This window comes from Crassostrea angulata, chromosome 2 (assembly GCF_025612915.1).
Source record: "Crassostrea angulata isolate pt1a10 chromosome 2, ASM2561291v2, whole genome shotgun sequence".
Classification (NCBI taxonomy): domain Eukaryota; kingdom Metazoa; phylum Mollusca; class Bivalvia; order Ostreida; family Ostreidae; genus Magallana; species Magallana angulata.
In genome coordinates, this window is record NC_069112.1 from 21042202 (window position 1) to 21062751 (window position 20550).

The 20550-nt window shown below is 32.6% G+C and overlaps 1 protein-coding gene across 1 annotated transcript; it reads left to right on the forward strand.

Annotated features, from left to right (window-relative positions):
* The first annotated feature begins 10626 nt into the window (after positions 1 to 10626).
* LOC128171279 (uncharacterized) lies at positions 10627 to 13004 on the forward strand. Its single transcript, XM_052837048.1, has 2 exons — positions 10627 to 12241; positions 12403 to 13004. Exon 1 carries the CDS (start codon positions 10633 to 10635, stop codon positions 11533 to 11535), a length of 903 nt encoding a protein of 300 aa, XP_052693008.1. The 5' UTR covers positions 10627 to 10632; the 3' UTR covers positions 11536 to 12241; positions 12403 to 13004.
* Positions 13005 to 20550: the final 7546 nt, after the last annotated feature.

The following is a 20550-nucleotide window of genomic DNA, read 5'->3' on the forward strand; positions in this document are numbered from 1 at the left end:
AAAATATTCACGTATATATAACTCCATGTACTGAAAAGACATTCCACTGAAAACTTTGTTATATTATATAGATCGTGTTGACTATGACATAAGATGTGAAGATTTATATAAAATTCAAGTGCAGACGGTTTAACTTCAGAATGCACATAAAAGACATACTGGGTATCTTATCTTTTATAAAAATGATAATTTTTAAAAACTACCAGAAATAGTATGTGGCCTTCTGATTAACCAAAACTGTTTTTTAGAGGCTAGCACTAGGTGAAGGTATTGCTGTCCAATGACAGCATCTAGTTTCAGTTGTACATGTGGATATCTCAAAATCTGTACTTTGGTTTATCGATATGTACAACTTTTCTCTGGAGGTACACAATATACATGTCGCAAACTTCAGTTGAAATAAAACTGGTCTGGGCAATAATACAGCAATAGTTATACTTTGTCACTTTTATTTGGCCCCAGCTAGCTAGAAAATAAGGAGTTAAACATTCAAGTCTTTAGTTTTTTTTAATTATTCAAAGTCTACTTTTTTGCACAACCATAAACGTATTACACATATCAGTTTTGTATCACATGTATCACCTTCGACCACTTAGGGACGTTAAAATACCTTCTTTCTGTTTGTTCATGAAACAAAGTTTGCAGAAAAAATGAAGAGAATGAATGGCAAGACCATCTGTTCTCTGAAGGACTGTCAATAGACCTAAGGAACCCATCAAAAGAAGCTTCTGTCAAAGCAAGGCAAGGCATATCTATGGCTCTGTCTTGTCATGAAATAACAGTGTCTTCGTCAACAGATGTGATGACTAATCCACTGTATGATAACAACATATCAATTAAAAGAATGGTTTCAAAATACTAAATCAGTAGCAGTCAATCCGTTGTATAATCTATTGTTTTAAAAAATATAGTATTTTCATGCATTATGACGAATTATATCATTGGTTCTTTTGATTTCACGTGTCGAAGTATAAAAATGCGAATTGAACTGTACTTTCTAAAAATAAGCTTAAAAAACTCGGATTGACCTGTACTTTATATATATATATATATATATATATATATATATATATATATATATATATATATATATATATATATATATATATATGTATATATATATATATATATATATATATATATATATATATATATATATATATATATATATATATATATATATAATAACGAATGTGTCAATCTTGGGAACAAGTTATGGAAGTCTTCATCCCACACCCCTTAAAACACATACAGACACACTTTTTGTGTGTAAGAAAATGCATATCACTATTCCAATAAACGATATATTTATTTAGAATTCTACAATAAATCAAATTTGATAACAAAAATAAATCTGCACAGTGGAAAATATTTTTAAAAACGAGATTTAAAAGATGAAACTGATGAAACAAGACGTATCTCGTAATTTTTATCGTATTCGATCATTTTTTAGACATGTTTATGTGTACCTGTTAATAACACAAAGAGCTATTTTTAAAAATCATATTTGTGCAATGCCAAAATGTAAACTTCTCATCACAAAGCCTAAAATCACTTTTAAAACATTAAGCAAAAACATCAAACGACCAATTATTTTAGATTATATTTGTAAAGATAAATGAATTCATAACTTAACTAAAAGGGGCAAGATACCTCCCTCAATAATATATTCCTTTTTTACGAACACTTAGAAATATATTGTATACTTGTATACTTATAAATGAAGACTTTTCTCAATAAGCTACGATATATATTTGATATTTTAACACATGTAGCCTATAACTGACTTATCCTGATAAATAACTATCGTTAATGAATAAAAAAAACGCCTTCTTTCATTTTCGATAAAATAGCAAAAATGAGAGTAGCCACCAATAATTCGCTTTGGCAAATCCAAGTCAGTGGGGGTTAAAATAAAAACGTATGCTTGCAATGAAATAATATTGACTTATACGTAAAAGCTAAATACAGTAAAACACGCTTATAACGAAGTCCCAGGGACGACCAATTTAACTTCGTTATAAGCTTCATTCGTTATATCCGTCAAGTTTACAACATGAAATTGAGACTTGGGGAATGAAATTCACTTCGCTGTAAGCGTCAATTCATTATAAGCGTGTTCGCTATAACCGTGTTTCACTGTATATTTAACGGGAATGTATTTGGAGTGTGCATAAAAATTAAGATTTGACAAATTTTGAAATATTAAAAGGAACCAATTCGTTTTTTTTAATGTGTGAATTTAGTTTAGTTTTCATAGAAGAACATTCAAGAAGGAGGTAGCCAAGAAGGCGGCTTGACTGATTTACGCCATTGCGGAAATAGTAGGGCGAGTTCATTACGCACCAGGCAGATACCTTGGATCGGCAACTTAGAAATAATATACAATGCACTTCGTCTCTCTCCCAGTTTTAAAGAAAGAATCATTGAGCACGTAAATGTGATTGAGGGTTAATTTAGTATTTTTTTTAATAGATGATAAGTAAAGCAATAGTGAAATTTAAAGAAAATATTTTGGAAAACTAAGAAAGAAATATTCAGACACAGCGTATACAAGAAAAGTGTACACAAATACAATGTCCATAAATGTTTAAAGTGTCATTTCCTGCGCTTATCACGCCTTATCATCTAGTTATTTATATACTCTCCTTATGATGCTGTACAAGAAACCCAATCAATCGTTATCTTAACAAACTGTGTTTTATCCATTGAGAGTAAACAGAGCAGATATATAGTGTTGACACAGCAATACAAACGACAAGTATTGAGCAATCTCCCCAAGTTTAAATCAATAATTTAAACAATCAATTTGAAAGATTTGATCACATTACGTAATATATATCGTGTTCATTGATCAACTACTTCATTTAGCCGTAACAAATGATGAGATATTTAACGTGAAAATCCGACCTATAAAGGTAAGAAAACAATTTCAATTCTAAAAAATTAGGTTATGACTGAAATTGTGAAAAAAATGAAGTAAACATTTCTTAATAGACGGTTTTTTTATTCTCAAACTGACATACAGTACCGATCAGACCCAACCTAACACCAGAGTAAACCCCATCTAAACCCCGGGTTTACTTTTGGGGTTTACTTTTTTAAAATTTGGGTTCACTTGGGGTTTACAGTGACAATGTGTGCATTACAAATGATTATTTTAATTTAGAGTTCATACATGTGCTTTACAGGGTTTTTTTTCTAGATAAATGAAAATGCATAGATGGCACTTAAACGTTTGTACATAATATAATAATGCCTACTTGTTTAATTTGTATCGTTAATTAACTGTCAGTTGTCGGTTTTGTATATGGTATTCAATACGTACGCTGTGTATGTTTTTAAAAGTATTTTGACTTACATCAAAGACTTGAAAAGCTGACAACTGTCATTTTTTAAATAAATATTGTATCTGCTGCCCTCAGCGAAAGAAAGAGACTATGCTTTGTCTATACATGTGTATAGTTTATTAACGCAGCATCACTGTCGAATGACCGAGTAAATTCTAGAGAATAAAAAAACACAAATGTTAACTTACACATTCACAAAAACACATTCGTACTCGATAGTATTGGTTTTAAGATATTAAAAGATAAATTCACCAAATAATAGTTCAGAAATGTATTTGCCATGTGGGTCTCTATTTATAAGCGAAAGATGTAAACTGGCTGCACAAGCCATGCGGTTTTGATTTATTTTTAAACTATATCCAAATACACTAAATACCCATAAAAGATATAATAGAACACTTTTTAAAATACTTCCGGTTACACTAATAACCCGTAAGAAAAACAAACGTAACAGAACATTCCCCGTCTGATTTACAATACAAGTAAATCACTAAATTAAAGAAATAAAGAAATGTTTTCAGAGATACATTTACAGATACAATCACGTGTTCTCAAATGAATTCTAGTTATCAACCTAAAGAACAAGTTCCGTAATTTGTCTGGTGTAGTCAACATTTTTGCCATCACGATGTACTCGAACAATGGTTTTACGAACTCTTCCATCGTCTTTTGGTAATACCTTCATAATCCTGGCTAATGACCATGACTGCCTCGGTACGTTGTTTTCCTTCCACAAAACAATACTTCCTTTGGTCAGATGTCAACTTCCTGCGCGTTTGAAGAGTATGGATATATTATTTCTTCCATTTCTGCCAGAATAATTTTGATAAAGACTGCACACGTTTCCACTGCGCTCTATAGATATCTTTCATGTCCACATTTGAATCACACTGAGTTGTAGTTTGACTTTCATCTTTGTGCGTCAGTAGCAAAGCTGGAGAAAGAATAATAGGATCCTCTGGGTCTGTAGATATGGCGGTGATCGGCTTAATTTATAATTGCTGAGACTTCTGTTAGGAAGGTTACTAAGACTTCATGGGTCAGGTTTTTGATCGAAGCATCCTAAAATAGAGCATCCAAGATCCGCCTAGCTGTTTTAATAATACGCTCCCACACTCCTCCCATGCGAAAAGAGGGGGGGGGGCGTTGAAGATCAAGGTGATATCTTTTTCCTCCAGGTAAGATTTTGATGTCGTATCTTCAATATTTATACAGTTAAGGTTGAGAGTGTTGGCTGCCCCGATAAAATTGGCTCCTTTATCTGAGCGAACTAATGGTCACATACCGTCTTTAAACATTTATGAAAAAAGAACTTGACATTTACTCCATTGCTTCAATGTGTACGGCTCTGGTGCACAAATGTGTAAATAAAACTGCCCAGCGCTTGTTGTTTACTATTCCGCCCCTAGTTTTCCGGGTCATCGCTTGCCTAGGTCCGAATTTTTTTAAGCATACCTTCAGAAAAGGGGGTCCTACCATTAAACGGTCTTTTGGTAAATTGGAAATGAGTTGATGTTGTTCCTTTCCACGCAACTTCCTGCAGGTGATGCACTGATATACGAGTGACGACACCAATCGTTTACATCCTGTAATCCAGTAACCACTTGATCGAACAGCGCCTTCTGTTATGCGCCTCCGCTGATGGAATACCTTTTCATGGCATGAGGGGATCATCAACTTTGAGGTGAGACTGTCCACGTAAGATGATAGGATTTGTCTCTGTCTGACTGAGATAAGCATTCTCTAATCGTCCTCCTACTCGTAAAGTTCATTCACTGTCCAGGTATAGATTCAGCTGTACCAGATTACTGCCCTTGTTTTAGGATACTTTCTTCGCAAGGCACCAATGTCTTCTAAACAAAAAAAATGTCGTTGGGTTTCCTTGACAATGAAAGTTTCAGCCTCCTTCATAATCTGAGGATTTAATTTCTTTGGCTCAGACAAATGCGTCAGCTCTCTTTTTTTGCTTTGAATGAATTGTTTCAGGTGGGCAATTACTCTTACTAATGTTATCAAGCTTCCGAACTTTCTGAATCTGTTGATCAAAGGCGTTTCAGCTAACTGTGTCTTCTGTACAATAACGTATGTTCTTATTTCCTTGTCATTTTTAGGGTCTTACAATTGAAACACTGTATTGCAGTGAATACATTCCTCACTGCTTTGCAGGAACTCGGGTCCATTTAGCTGTCCTGTATTTTTGATGAGGAAAAGGATTGTGTAGCTAAGTCAGCTGGGTTATGTTTGGTGTTCACATATCTCCAGTCAGAAGGGTTTGGTCTGCTTCTTATTTGGTCCACTCGATTTGACACGTACGTGTAGAAACGTCTTGGAGTGTTGTTGATATAGCCCAGAACCACTTGGCTGTCTGTGTAAAATTTGACACTGTCAGGGTTGATGTCGAGTGATTCTCTAATGATCTCATGAATCTCTATGGCCATCACAGCATCGCATAGTTCTAGCCTGGGTAGGGAATGTCCTTTTATTGGACCTAACTTGTCTTTTCCTATCAAAAATCCAATATTCACACTGTTTTATTGGAAACGACTTCAAGTAGGCGACCGCCCAATAGCTGTTTCCAAAGCATCAGAGAATATATGTATTTCTTTATTGGTGGCTTTAGGTAACTGCATAGTGTAGCACCTCGGAATCATAATGTCCTTCAATGATTCTAATAATTATAAAATAGTATGATTTTTATAAATGAAAAAAGTAAATGAATTTAAATACAAAATAGATTCAAAATATCTTCTTTTAATTTTCATTTACGCTACAGTTCATGCATATAAGCGGCACTTCTAGTTTTAATGGATTTATGATTCTACGAGTACTGTAGAACAAGTTTAATCTAAGATAAAATAAACTGTCAGCATCATGGAGTAAGTTAATATCATGTTGAAACTACAACATGCATCAAAAGGCATAAATCGTGATCTTTTGTTGATTTCCTAAATAGCTTACCTTTACTTTTAACTACAAAGTAGAGGAAGCTAGACGTGTACTTCCAAATTAGAATTTTTCACATAAGAGCATTATTGCATGATTATTTTATTCACAAATATTTACTAAGATGTTTCCTAAGATAGAACTTTAGATATGCTTAAGTTGTAACTGAAGAATTTCCTAATACATGTATTTGTAATAGCTGTTTCACAAAACTTTCTTACACAGTTGACTAAGTCTTATCTTAAGATGCATTGTAAGCCACTTTCACATCATATCATTAATTCTAAATTAATACCGAACATGTAAATTCTTTTCAATATGAGACGGATATAAAGTAAATATAAGTGAATGTAAAAACCCTTATATTAACATAAACTTATTGGAAAAAAGTAAATAGAGTGTAAATAGCGAAGTGTCTAAGTACATGTACTGAAATTGTGTATAATATTTTACCGTCACATACATACACGAGTAGGTAAGAATTACATATGTACGTGATAAAACCGTACATATTTTTTAAAAACGTTATTTTTGGAATTTGAGAGAGAATGCATTGATCGTAGCATCTTTCTTGTTTATTGCTGCATTTACATATATTTCTTTATCTTAAATATTATTTGAATATGGCATGCATGATTCAATTAGAACAATGGTTACTGGTATAATTTGTGTTGTAATTATAAATAATCAAGCGCATTTTATTGTCTGGTTTGGTCCATTATAAATAGTCCATGTAAACATATACAGATATGCGTAATCCCAAATTTAAAAAGGTTCGTTGAGATATCCACATTTTTTTTTTACTTTACCACACGGTATATTCCAAACGGAATACAATAGTCACATGTTGTAAAAAGTAGCAGTTTGTCTGTAGAGAGGTGAAACTTTTAGACTTAAGTTTAATGTAAATCGTGGGTTTTTTTCTGTTTGTTTGTTTTTCTGTGATGGTTGGTATATAAATGTGATGGGTTTTTTTTACTAAAAAAAAACATCACAAATAAATTTATCTCGGCTGAGAGAGAAAGCGAGGATGACATGTATCAATTTCTGAACGAAACAGCAATGAAGGATTTAGCATCGACATTCCTGAACCACTTCCCGATTACTCCTAGCAACTCTTACACGAACAAAAAATGAAATGAACAACCCACCCACCCCCTTAAAGAAAACATCTTAAATTTCTCCCGTAAAAAAATCGTGGAGGAATAGTATAAATCATCCAGTCATTCTAAATTTATTTAGTATTTATTCTTGTTTAAGAAATCGGTGACTCTCTGGCATAATGATTTTATCAACACCAGGGCACTTAGCTATAACTACACCTGATATCCATCTGCGCATGGGACCAGATAATCTAACGCAAATTGTAAAAATTAAGTATTCACCAAAGAAATCAAGTAAGAAATATATGTACGTTTTTTTAGTTCTAAAGTATTCAGTTTAGAAGCAAAGGTGTTAAAGGGAATTGGACACGATTTTACCTAAATTTTTCAAATTTTATTTTTCCATTTTCAATGTTTATTCTGATAAATATAGAAGTTTATAATGCTAAGTCAAAATTTGAAAGTCAAATATCGAATTATAAGCAAGATACAGAGTTTATAATTCTTTGTTTTGTAAACAAAGCTCAATATTGTCAATTTTTACATTTGTGTTGTATTGGCGTAAGTTTCAACCAAATGTATCATTCTTTTGTTGATAATATTATTTATGAAGATAATGAATTAGTTTAAATTGTTTTTTACATGTCATTTTGTCTAAAAAATTATAATTTTCTACAATACATTTTTTGTAAACAACTATAAGACTCGAGCTTTGTTTACATAACAACCAATTCTTACCTCTGTATCTCGCTTTTAACTTGACTTAAACATTAAATATTTTGGTCAATCATTTAAAATGCACCATTTATCGATTTTATACATAAAAAATAAAAATAAAATGTTTGATCTTAAATCGTGTCCAAGTCCCTTTAATGATACGTGTATTTTAGTATGTTCGTTCAACTTTAATTTGCATATAATTCATTTCAATATAAAACATAAACAATCACCATGTTGAGTTTGTTCCTTAGGCATCGATTAACCTATCTTAAAGTTAAGACATAACATAAGAATTTCATTCGATAAGACTGGAATAGTTAAATGGATAAGTAATGAACTAAGGAAAACGTTCTTTCCTAAAATATAACGTAGTCCTAAGTATGCTAGTCCTATCCTAAGTATAAAAAAATGTTGTGTGTTTTTTTTTCAGCCAATGGATAACACGATTCAATATAGTTTTGCAAGCGCTGATGTTTTTTGACAAAAAAAGTGCATGCGACCTATTTTTCAGTATTCATAACAGTTACAGATTAACAAAAAAAATCATAGCATGTAATTTACTTAATGTATTGTTTTCTATGTTCATATTATATATAACACTGTGCCGGTGATGTTTGCCAGCGTGTAGGTAGCATGTATGCACTCGCTCCAGATGCAGTATTTTAAATTCCATATACATGTAAATCAGATGATAACTCATTACCTAGAATGTACAAAAACACTCTTGTTTTTAGTGTGTCTCACTTGACAGGTTACTTATCTACCTTGAAAAATACCCCCTAAAGAATAATAATCGCCATCAGAAAAAAAAATTGGGTTTGTTTTCTACAGACACATTGATTTTTATTTTTCACTTTTGAAGAATATTTCATATACACAATGAAAAAAGATTGTTGTTTCGCTAGGAAAACTAAAAGTAAATATGTCACCTGACAGTTGAGATTCATCCAGAACAAAAGTGGTTATAAGCTCTATAAACTATAGTATATCATGTGATATAAATGCACCAAGAACGCGTGCAAACATGGTTTTCTGGCACTGACATAATTGTCAGACACAATTTTATAGTGACGACTTTAGTTGAAATATGTAATTTTTTAGGTCATACATATCGAATGATATTGTCTTAAAGTTAGATTAAATACTAATTGAGGGAGCTCTATGACAATTTTTGACTTCATCAATCTCCTTAGAAAAAGAGCTCTATATAAAATCAGTTGGAAAATCAAAGGTTAAGTATTTCGAGTTTTCCTTTTATTACTTAATAATACGTTATAGCTAAATAAATCTTCTAAATATGCCTTATTCTTTCCATTATTAGTTGACTACCTAATTTCATAGACAAGCGAATCAAACCGAATGTTTATTTTAAATTCACTAATATCATATCAACTCGTATATGGTTACTTTATCGCTTTGTAACTTAACCCTACTGGTTCCTTTAAAACAAGATTATTATGACAAATTTTCGACTGGAAAACAAAACTCGAATCTGACGTAAAGGTTTGATTAAATTTCGTTGAACACTTAGCAATATATTGATGTATATAGCAAAATATATACGTGACATCGCTGCGTCATGAATTTACGTCTTCTTTAAGGTTTGTATTTATGTATATAACATAATTTTAAAATTTGAAAAAGACCCAAACAACACCATATTTTGAAACAGATATATCATAAAAAAATTCTAACTGTTTTAAGATTAAAGAATGTTTCCGTCCATTTCGCATATCTACGCAATGCATTTTGTCTCTACACTAAGGTAAAAAACCTGGGAATGCCAATAGTGATACGATGCATGTTTTGCTTCGATAGATAGAAATCCCTAGAAATTGTACTGGAATTAATCTATAAACCTAAAAATGGGTTAGTGAATTGGGTATCCTTAACGTGGCTCCAATATCTACAATCGGCATATGTCAAGTTAAAAGAGAAATTAGAGAGAAGATATACGCTCTAAAGGAAAGATAAAACTAGGTTCTTACGTCATAAGCTATATCGTAAAGCTATGTTTATGACCTCTCGAAGAGACCTCGTCAAACTGATTGCACATTGAATAATATCCAATTATATGCTACCCCATCGATTACAAAAAAGATTATTTAGTTACTTCATAAAAAAAATGACGAAAAAAATGTAAAATAGAGAACCGTGGCAAATTTTTATTGAACAAAATTCTACCAGAACGCCAAAGATCTAGAAATGACGTCGCTAACGTGCGGCGACTATCCTTGCTTCAAGCTCTACAAAATATATTTTCTTTAACAATATTTACCAAAATGCATTAGACATTTCAAATCTGAATTAAAAAAAAAAGATATCTTAAAGGACAAGTTTTTGTCTTTTTACGCTGATTTTTCCCGATGTTATCGTATCAGAGACATTATTTTTAGATAAACCCTCGTATTTTCAAATAATGCTGTCAAACAAATTGTTAAAAGTGTTTCAGTAATTATTGTGTATGTTTAAGATTTTTTTTTCTTTTCTTTTAAACAGACTGCCGTCACCACAAAATGGATTGTTCAAATCTACTATGCAGAGTCTGTCAGTGTTTGGATTGTGAGGATAACACGTTTTTCTATTGTTTTACATGTCACCGGGATCCATGTGATTCTGGTAGAAAGAAACATATACATGATCTTTCCACAACGTTCCATGACACTGCAGTTAACAATGTTAAAAAGGGGAAAGTGATGAGAAAACCCATTTCTACATTTGTATTGTCTCTTTTGTATGATCTTCCCCATGTATCATTGATACACCAGGAACAGTACTCACCTTACGATGATACCATTAGCACGATAAGAAGCAACGCTCTCTTTAAAAAGCGTGCTATTATGTTAGAAATACAATCCGATATCGAAACGTTTAGCAAACAAATGTCTAGCTATACAATTCCTTTTGTTACAAAGGCCCAAACACTTTGTAAACTTATTGATGTTGCTATGTGCGACAAAGATAACTGTTCATTGATTTTACAAAATAATAAGAAACTTAAAATGGAGATCCATATTGCTAGGATAAAGAGATATGAACGTCGATACGTAGAGTCAGCAAAAAAACCAATACGGTTTATTTCATTTATTAAGACTGTCCTGTCAAAATTCGAAGGGAGGATAAGTCTTGCACAGTTTAAACGCCTCTCCTTGAAAGAATCATTTAACAAAAAGGATGTAATTCAACATTTTAGTTTAGATATATTCACAAAGAGGGAAACGAGAAGGTTGTGTAACGAGTCTTATTTAAAAATGTCAGAACCCGAGTTACATCAAACCCTTACGTTGAGAGACATGTCTGGTTGTTTACACGTTTCACATGTGAGACAGGACAGGTTCTGGGTAAGTGATAATAGAACGAATTTCATCTTATTTAATGAAAAGGTCAAACTAAACGATATCTTAAAATCTATAAAATGAAATGAATAATGGTGCTAACAATTTAACTGGAGCTCACACAGTGACCAAAAACAATGAATTGATTTATATTGATACTTATAACGAAATTAAACGTTTTTCTTAGAACGAGTTAAACACCTTATGTCTAGAAAAAGCAGACAATGTATAGATAAATAGATGTGTGTATAGCTCACTGTCATCGGGCAATTTACTGGTCGGGATGCAAAATAAGGATTCAGCCTGTAGCAAGTTCACACGGTATAGTTTAGAAAAAAAGACAATGATAACGCGGGATGGGACAGGAAAAGTAATGAAAACAATACAATACGACAGCAAAGGAAATTATCTGTACTTTCAACCATGCTACATTATAGAGAATGACAATGGGGATGTCGTTGTATCTGATTGGAAAAATGGTGTAGTGGTGACAACCATTGGAGGAAGACACCGTTTCACATTCAAGAAAGATCCATATGGATATGTCATAAGCCCAAAGGGAATTTGCACTGACTCATTGCACACATATTAGTTTGTGTTCTTCATAAAGTGATGATGTTAGACAAGGACGGTCAGTTTCTATCATATATCCTATCGATGCCACAAGAAATCATGATAACAACAAACAGCCTAAGTTTCGATTTCAAAACTCACTGTCTTTGGGTCGGATCAGTTAGTGACGGCAGGGTACATGTCTACAGATATCTAAAACGGCAGGACGCTCTGTTGGGTATGTACGCATCGTTATCATTATTACAAATAGCATTGTCTTCATTTATTATGAATTTAGTCATATTTAATACTTGTTTTTGAAAACTAAAAATATTTTAATTTTTGAAAGCTGTATACTGCTTATTTCCTTGAAACACTTAACTGTGGCTTCTTTTACAGATGTATGAGCAGTAACAAAACAACGGCAACTGTAGCCGATGACCTGTACAGAAGCAGACTGTGCATAAAGACGTACATGTAGTATTCCTAGACAGTGGGCAAACTGATTACTCCCCTGTGTGACTTACTGTTCTCTTATTAAATATATGGTTCTGAAATGGAACATATAACAGCTGATAATGAAAAGGAACAATGATAAAGTTCTAATAAAATTCATATTATAACCGGTCACAAGATGCAATAGAATTTGTGATCCGCTTAAGCGGTGTGAACAGTGTTTATAGGAATATTTAGTGACTCACCATTTACTAGTTTCATAATTATATGATGTAAACTAGAGCAGAGTTCGTTGCGAGGAGGTCTTCTGTTATAGCTTCTATTTTCCCTTCTTTATTATCTATCCATTTTCATTTTAAAATGCATTTTCGTGATTGATTCTCATGTGCAATGTCTTTGTGAAATAGTTAATCAATTTGTTTAAAGGTTTACTAGAAACCTTAACTTTAAAAAAAAACGTCAATAATGAGGAGATTTTCGAAAATTAATAAATTTAATTGTTTGATGTCAATTGGATGTATCTACGTTTTCTATATAGAAATAAAAACGGCATTTTATATCATTGGTTGCTCTGGCGTATCGGTTGTGCGTTGTGCTTTTTGACGTAACGATTTTGCAGTAGTTAGTTCGAAACCCGCTGTAGGTGCTTGTAAGATTTTGGTTTGATTTATTTTCCACTAATCATCATGATTAAGAATAATAACATCACTCGTTTCGGATGTGTGCTATGAACATTTTGTAAACATTTGATTAAAAAAACATGTTTGTAAAAAATGAAATGTTGTGATAAAGAATTGTATTCAGCATCAACAGTTCAAAGGAAAATACAAAGCAGGAGCAGGGCAAACTCGGACTTGAGAGGTATGATAAGTTGCAATGAAGTGAGCATCCTCTGCTGGCCGGTCACACCCGCCGTATATGATTAAAATTATTAAATGATTATCAAATGCAATGGCGTTCTATCCGTTTTAGAGGTGTGTTATTGATATTTGGTAACCGGTGCTATTTTCCTTTAAACCAAAACGAGTTTCCATTTGTGAACTTGCAAACTGTAAGAACATTAAAATGAAAATGATGAAGCAATCAACTGGAGGACAATCAATTTTTATAAAAAATCAATTTAAAATCTCATCTAAGCTCAAGAGGGGAAAAAATGCAATATTTGTTTAGAAAGTGTTGAAGTCTCCTTGTCGGCAATTTGTTTTGTAAATGTCAACATTCCAGCAGCATAAATATTGCATTAAAAGGAAGTATGATCTATTATGCATTAAGGTATACTGCTGTTCTCATTCATAGTATCACGAGTTTTCGAGCATATAAAAAATGTTTTGAGAATAAATAATTTTAAGGTTTTTTTTTTAGAATAACTACAAATATAATAAAGTGCCCATTCAATATTACAGGGCATTTGGTTTTGTTATTCGCCCTTGTTGATCGTATTGACATCCGTAGCAACGAGACAAAGGGGTGACCTTAATCAAGGTGGTATAGAAGAACTGTCATAGATAATGTGGATTAAAATATATCATGAATAAAAAAAGTCCATCGGTTTAGAAATTTAGACTTTTTAAGATATGTTTGCGTTTGTCTTACTGTAATTTAATTTTCAAAGTTTTCTTTTTTCCTTGTATAAGGTTATATGGGCCTTGTTTGAATAAAATATATCACGATTGAAAAAACGTCCATTGGTTTAAAATTTTACAATATTTTCCCCCCAAAAAATACATTTTCGAAAATATTGGAAAGATAAAGGTTTTTTAAATATCTCCAGCGGGATTCTATTTCATGACTAACAGATCCGTAGTGAAACCGCTAACCCACTGAGCTACACTGCTAGATACATGTAACACATTTGTGAAAGAAACCATTGATAAAATTATACTTGATTTTATTGTTTACTTCTATAAATAAAACGTCACAATATATTATACAGGCACGTAGCATCAGGGGGACCAGGAGGGTGGGGGGGGGGGCACTTTTTCTCGCAACAATTTTTTTTATAATTTACATATAAAAATTTGAATTATCATGGAGTTCCCCCCCCCCCCAACACACACACTTTTTTGAGAAATTCCTATTTCCTTTTTGTTTTTGTTTTTGCTGCTTGTTAAGATTTTTTGTATGAGTCAGCCCCCCCCCCCCCCCCATTTTCAAAAATGATTAATCCGTTTTATTACTAAAATTTGAAACGGTGCAATCTGGTTAAACTAGTTCAAAAGAATTTTCCGATGGCATCGAATTTATGGGAAACAATAATGTCGTTGCTATGTACGACTCAATGTCTGCTCTAGTAAACAGTGACACACGGCATATCTTGTTTAAAGGAGACAGCAATAATGAATCAGTAGAGCATGACTAGCCGCGTAGTTAAGTGACAAAGCTATTCTGCCTTTTCTACAGACCATATAGGAATCACTTACGGAGGTTATTTAATGATGTCAATTCTTTCCAATTTGGATGAGAGATTACAATGCTTGCAGACCTTAGCCCCAGAATACGGTAAATATGGTAAATGAGTTTTGTGATTAAAATACCTTATTTTAAATGAAGCTCTAATTAGAACGTTAACTACTTAGTATTCTGTAAATGACGACATATGCTCTCATTTTATCTTAGCTTATATTGCTCAGGTATGTTTTATTCTTTTTAAAATGTAAACGGTGGAAATTTAAGGAAAAAATACTAATATATAAAAAAATTATAAAGGCAGTACAGTTTAACAGTGAAATGACAATCTATAACAAATCGTTCGTCTTGTGCAAATAGCAACGCCTCAATGAGCGCACACTCGTGCCATTTGATTTTAAACCTACTTTATACGAAGTTGCATCTGCCCTTTAAAACCATAAATTATGTTTAAACATTATGCACATACTTGTATCGAATACACTTGTATCATATCAACTTGCATATGGTCTCTTGATGTCTTTGAAACTTTATCCTTATGAAACTTTACTGTTTCTGGTACTTTATTACAAGATCATTGTTATGTAAAGTTTTATCTAGACAACACAAAGCATCCATTTTAATCACAGTGTAGATGATATCATTAGAACCGATTTGCATGGTCGACTATCTGTGTCATTTGGGGGCTGTATCTGTTACTCAGGAGTGGGTTTACTAAAACTAATTGATGGAAAGTTAAACACAGATAAGTACATTACGCGGTTGTGGCAAGTTGTTGCCAAACACTTTTGTAACAACCCCTGGGTGTTTCAGGACGACAATTGTCCCGCCCACATGCCAGCTAGGGCTAAAGCCTGGAAGGAAGAAAATGATATCCCTTGCATAGACAAGCCATTCCAATCCCAAGACCTAAACCTCATAGAAAATGAATGGAGATTAATAAAAATTTATCTTGCAAAGGAGTAACAAAACAAAACAGGAACTTGTTGATGCCATCCTGCATATCTGGACCTTCCTTACCCCTAGCATATATATACAGGGTTTACATGAATCCTTACCAAACATATTAAATGCTGAAAAAGTCAGAAGTATGTTATCAACTGTATTAAGGTAAATAGGTGTTTTGTTACTTTTAATTCTCATACTGATACACATAATGTCGTGCAAACGGGAAACAGTTATGCCACTACACTTTATATTTGTTAAAACCTAAATCAATGATTAAGATGTCCACGAAGCCCTCTACTAAAGTTGTGAAATTTATGACCTCCGTGTCAGGGATTAAGGCTCTAGGATGGGGCCAATATGACCATATTATAAAAAAAAATTGTAACAAAATCTTTTAAAAAATCTTCTTCTTTACTCACAAACATGTGGGCAAAAAATTGAATACATGTTGATGAGTTAGTGACCATCACTAACTCCTCTACCTAAATTGTAAAATTCATGGCCCCTGGGTCAGGGGTTCAGGACATGGGGGGGGGGGGGCAATATAGCAATATAGTGTTAATGCTTATTATGTTTTAAAATCTTCTTCTTTATTCTCACACATATATATGAAAAACTGACTTCATTATTATGTTTACCAGGAAGTCCTCTACTAAAATGTTTAATTTCATGTCCCTTGGCGTACGGGTTTTGACTCTAGTGCAGGGCCAAAATAGATGTATAGGTGTTAATGCATATAATGTTTAAAAATGATCTTCTTTACTCCCAATCACCTGAAAAAAACCTGAATTTAGGGATGGGGTCAATTACAATGGAAAGTAATTAATTAGATTACAATTACTTGCTTAAATTCTTCAATTAAATTACCATTACAAGAGTTTTCAAAAGTAATTAATTAAATTACAATTACTTTGCAGATGTAATTAATTAAATTACATATTACATTTTCATCAAAGTTTACTAGAACCATGATTTATCTACAACACATAAACATTTAAGGAGGTATGTCTATAATGTGAATAAAATTATGTCATAGTCAAAATACTTTCACTGTTTGAGAATTTGCATATAATAGTACTCTGATATCAAGTAACAATTTTTGGAAAGAAAAAATATAAATATGGTTGTATTGTTTATTTCAAAACGCAGGTACCGGTAGTAACAATATAAAGGTGTCCAATACCACCTTGATATTCAATAAAAATTTGAAAGTCATATCCCCTAACCTACCCCTATCATGTCAACTAAAGTATTTCCTGCATGCGTAACTATTATATGAAAACTTTCTCATTTGAATTTTTATCAACTTTTTTTTCTTTATATATACAATGCCAAAATACAGGTTAATCTCAGGTAGAGGGCAGACTATAATTGTTATCAAAACACAATTCCGACCTGTTGTTCTGTACCTATGTGTAATTATCAAATGTTTGCAATAAGGGAACACACCCGGTAGACATGTTAGGCCTCAAAAACTTTAAAACCCATTTGAGGCCATGCATTTTAGCTCTTTGTATTTTAGGATATCAATTACAAAGCATGCATGACTTCAAAGTTAATTTATACAATTTAGGTAACACTGATTTTGTTTGTAAATTAAAGAGTGTTTTTTTAAAAACTAATTCAATGATAACTGACACACTAATTATTCTAATGAGAAGGGAAATAAGTAATTTTTAAGGAAACAATCAATCAAATCATCAAATTCATGTACTTAATTAAATTTTGGAAACTTGATTAAATATTGAATCAATGAAAAAATTAATTTGAAAAATATTATGTATGATATATATAACAATAGTTCAATGCTTTTTAACTACTCTTCCTATCTTGACCTTGTGCCATTGATAGTGTCGAGAACAATGGGTAGTGGTCAGCTTCATATTTATATGTACACCAGTGTGTAATTGAAAGTAATTGGAATTAAATGCCTTTTTTGAAAGTAATTCATTAAATTACCATTACATGTAATTGAAAATATGTCCAATTACACATTACTTTCAATTACATCAAAATTTGTAATTAATTACACTCAATTACCATTACAAATTACCATTACGCCATCCCTGCCTGAATTCATGATTTTGTAGACCAGATCTTTAAGTTTTCCCCCAAAATTGTAGGTTTCATAGTTCTTTTTCAAAGATTTCAGGCAGGGAGGTGGTTGTCATTACAAATTTATAATTCCTAAACTCCAGACTGAAGCCCAATTAAATGAATATATGAGACTCCTTGACAAATTTGTGCATAGGTTATACGCTACTCAGGTGACTGTTAAGTCCCATTGGCCTTTTGATTAATCCCGCCAGCTGCTTTAAAAATTGACGTCTACATTGTAGAAGATAGGCACAATCTCCCTCTGACCGACATTGATCAAATTGATAGTTTCAAAATAATGTTGTCAAACAGAGGGTTTAAAGTGGTTCAGTAATTAATCTTGCAAAGGAGCAACACCATATTAAAATAAAACAGGAACTTAATGATGCTATTCTGCATATCTGTACCTCCCTTACCCCAGCATATATACAGTAATTATATGGAATGTTTAAGATTGTTTTTCGTTTCTTTTAAATAGACTGTCGTCACCACAAGATGGATAGTTCAAATCCACAATGCAGGGTTCGTCAGTGTTTAAATTGTAAAAATGACACGCTTTTCTATTGTTTTACATGTTGCTGGAATCTATGCGATTCTTGTAGAAAGAAACATTTACATGATCTGTCCTCAACGTTCCATGACACTGCAGTTTACAATGCTACAGAGGGGACAGTGATGAAACGGCTAACTTTATTTTATCGTCTCTCTGATCTTCCCCCTGCATCATTGACGAAAAAGAAACAGTACTCAGCTTACAATGATACCATTAGCACGATAAGAAGCAACGTTCTCTTTAAAAGGCGTGCTATTATGTTGGAAATACAATCCGATATCGAAACGTTTAGCAAACAAATGTCTAGCTATACAATTCCTTTTGTTACAAAGGCCCAAACACTTTGTAAACTTATTGATGTTGCTATGTGCGATAAAGATAACTGTTCATTGATTTTACAAAATAATAAGAAACTTAAAATGGAGATCCTTATTTCTAGGATACAGAGATGTGAACGTCGATACGTAGAGTCAGCAAATAAACCAATACGGTTTATTTCATTTATTAAGACTATCCTGTCAAAAGTCGATGAGAGGATAAGTATTGCACAGTTTAGTCGCCTCTCCTTGAAAGAATCATTTAACAAAAAGGATGTAATTCAACTTTTTAGTTTAGATATATTCACAAAAAGGGATATGAGAAGATTATGTAACGACTCCTATTTAAAAATGTCAGAACCCGAGCTGCATCAAACCCTTAAGTTGAGAGACATGTCTGGTTGTTTGCACATTTCACATGTGAGGCAAGACACGTTCTGGGTCAGTGATAATAGAACTAATCTCATCTTATTTAATGAAAAAGGTCACGCTAAACGATATCTTCAAAATGAAATGAATAATGGTGCTAACAATTTAACTGGAGCTCACACAGTGACCAAAAACAATGAATTGATTTATATTGATACTTATAACAAAATTCAACGTTATTCTGAGAACGAGTTAAACACCTTATGTCTAGAAAAAGCAGACAATGTATGGATAAATAGATGTGTGTATAGCTCACTGTCATCGGGCGATTTACTGGTCGGGATGCAAAATAAGGATTCAGCCTGTAGCAAGATCACACGGTATAGTTTAGAAAAAAAGACAATGATAACGCGGGATTGGACAGGAAAACTAATGAAAACAACGCAATACGACAGCAAAGGAAATGATCTGTACTTTCAACCATGCTACATAACAGAGAATGACAATGGGGATGTTGTTGTATCTGATTGGAAAAATGGTGTAGTGGTGACAACCATTGGAGGAAGACACCGTTTCACATTCAAGGAAGATCCATACGGATATGTCATAAGCCCAAAGGGAATTTGCACTGACTCAATGTCACACATATTAGTTTGTGTTCTTCATAAAGTGATGATGTTAGACAAGGACGGTGTATTTCTATCATATATCCTATCGATGCCACAAGAAATCATGATAACAACAAACAGCCTAAGTTTCGATTTCAAAACTCACTGTCTTTGGGTCGGATCAGTTAGTGATGGGAGGGTACATGTCTACAGATATCTAAAACGGCAGGACGCTCTGTTGGGTATGTACGCGTCGTTATCATTATTACAAATAACACTGTCTTCATTTATTATGAATTTAGTCATATTTAATACTTGTTTTTGAAAACTTTATATGTGTATCATATTTAAAGTTATTTACGCGATATTGGAAAACAGATGAGAAGAATGTTTGCACTTGCTGTATTTATAAAAGCCTTGTAACAGATGTAAGAGATCTATATCATTTATTTGTAATAATTTTGTACCAATTGAAAGTAATTAAAATGGTACTGGTCACCTCCATGTTGCGACGTATTATTTATCGAAATAAACTATAAAAATGAGTATAATTTTATAAATAGTTTCTTTCCTAAAATTGCTATCTATAAGCAAAGCGTGGTGAATTGGAGCATTCACTACGAATCTGTAAGTCATGAGTTCGATTCCAGCTGGGGCTTTTAAATTATTTACCTCTTCCAACAATTTTCAAAACGTATTTTTGGGTAAAATATTGTAAAATTAAAGAATTCCAAACAGGTGAAAGCATTCTATTTATAAAACTTCAATCCACATTTATATCGACAGATATCCA

Excerpts from the sequence above, each read along its gene's own strand:
- LOC128171279 (XM_052837048.1), top strand. The coding sequence starts at position 10,633 with ATGGATTGTTCAAATCTACTATGCAGAGTCTGTCAGTGTTTGGATTGT.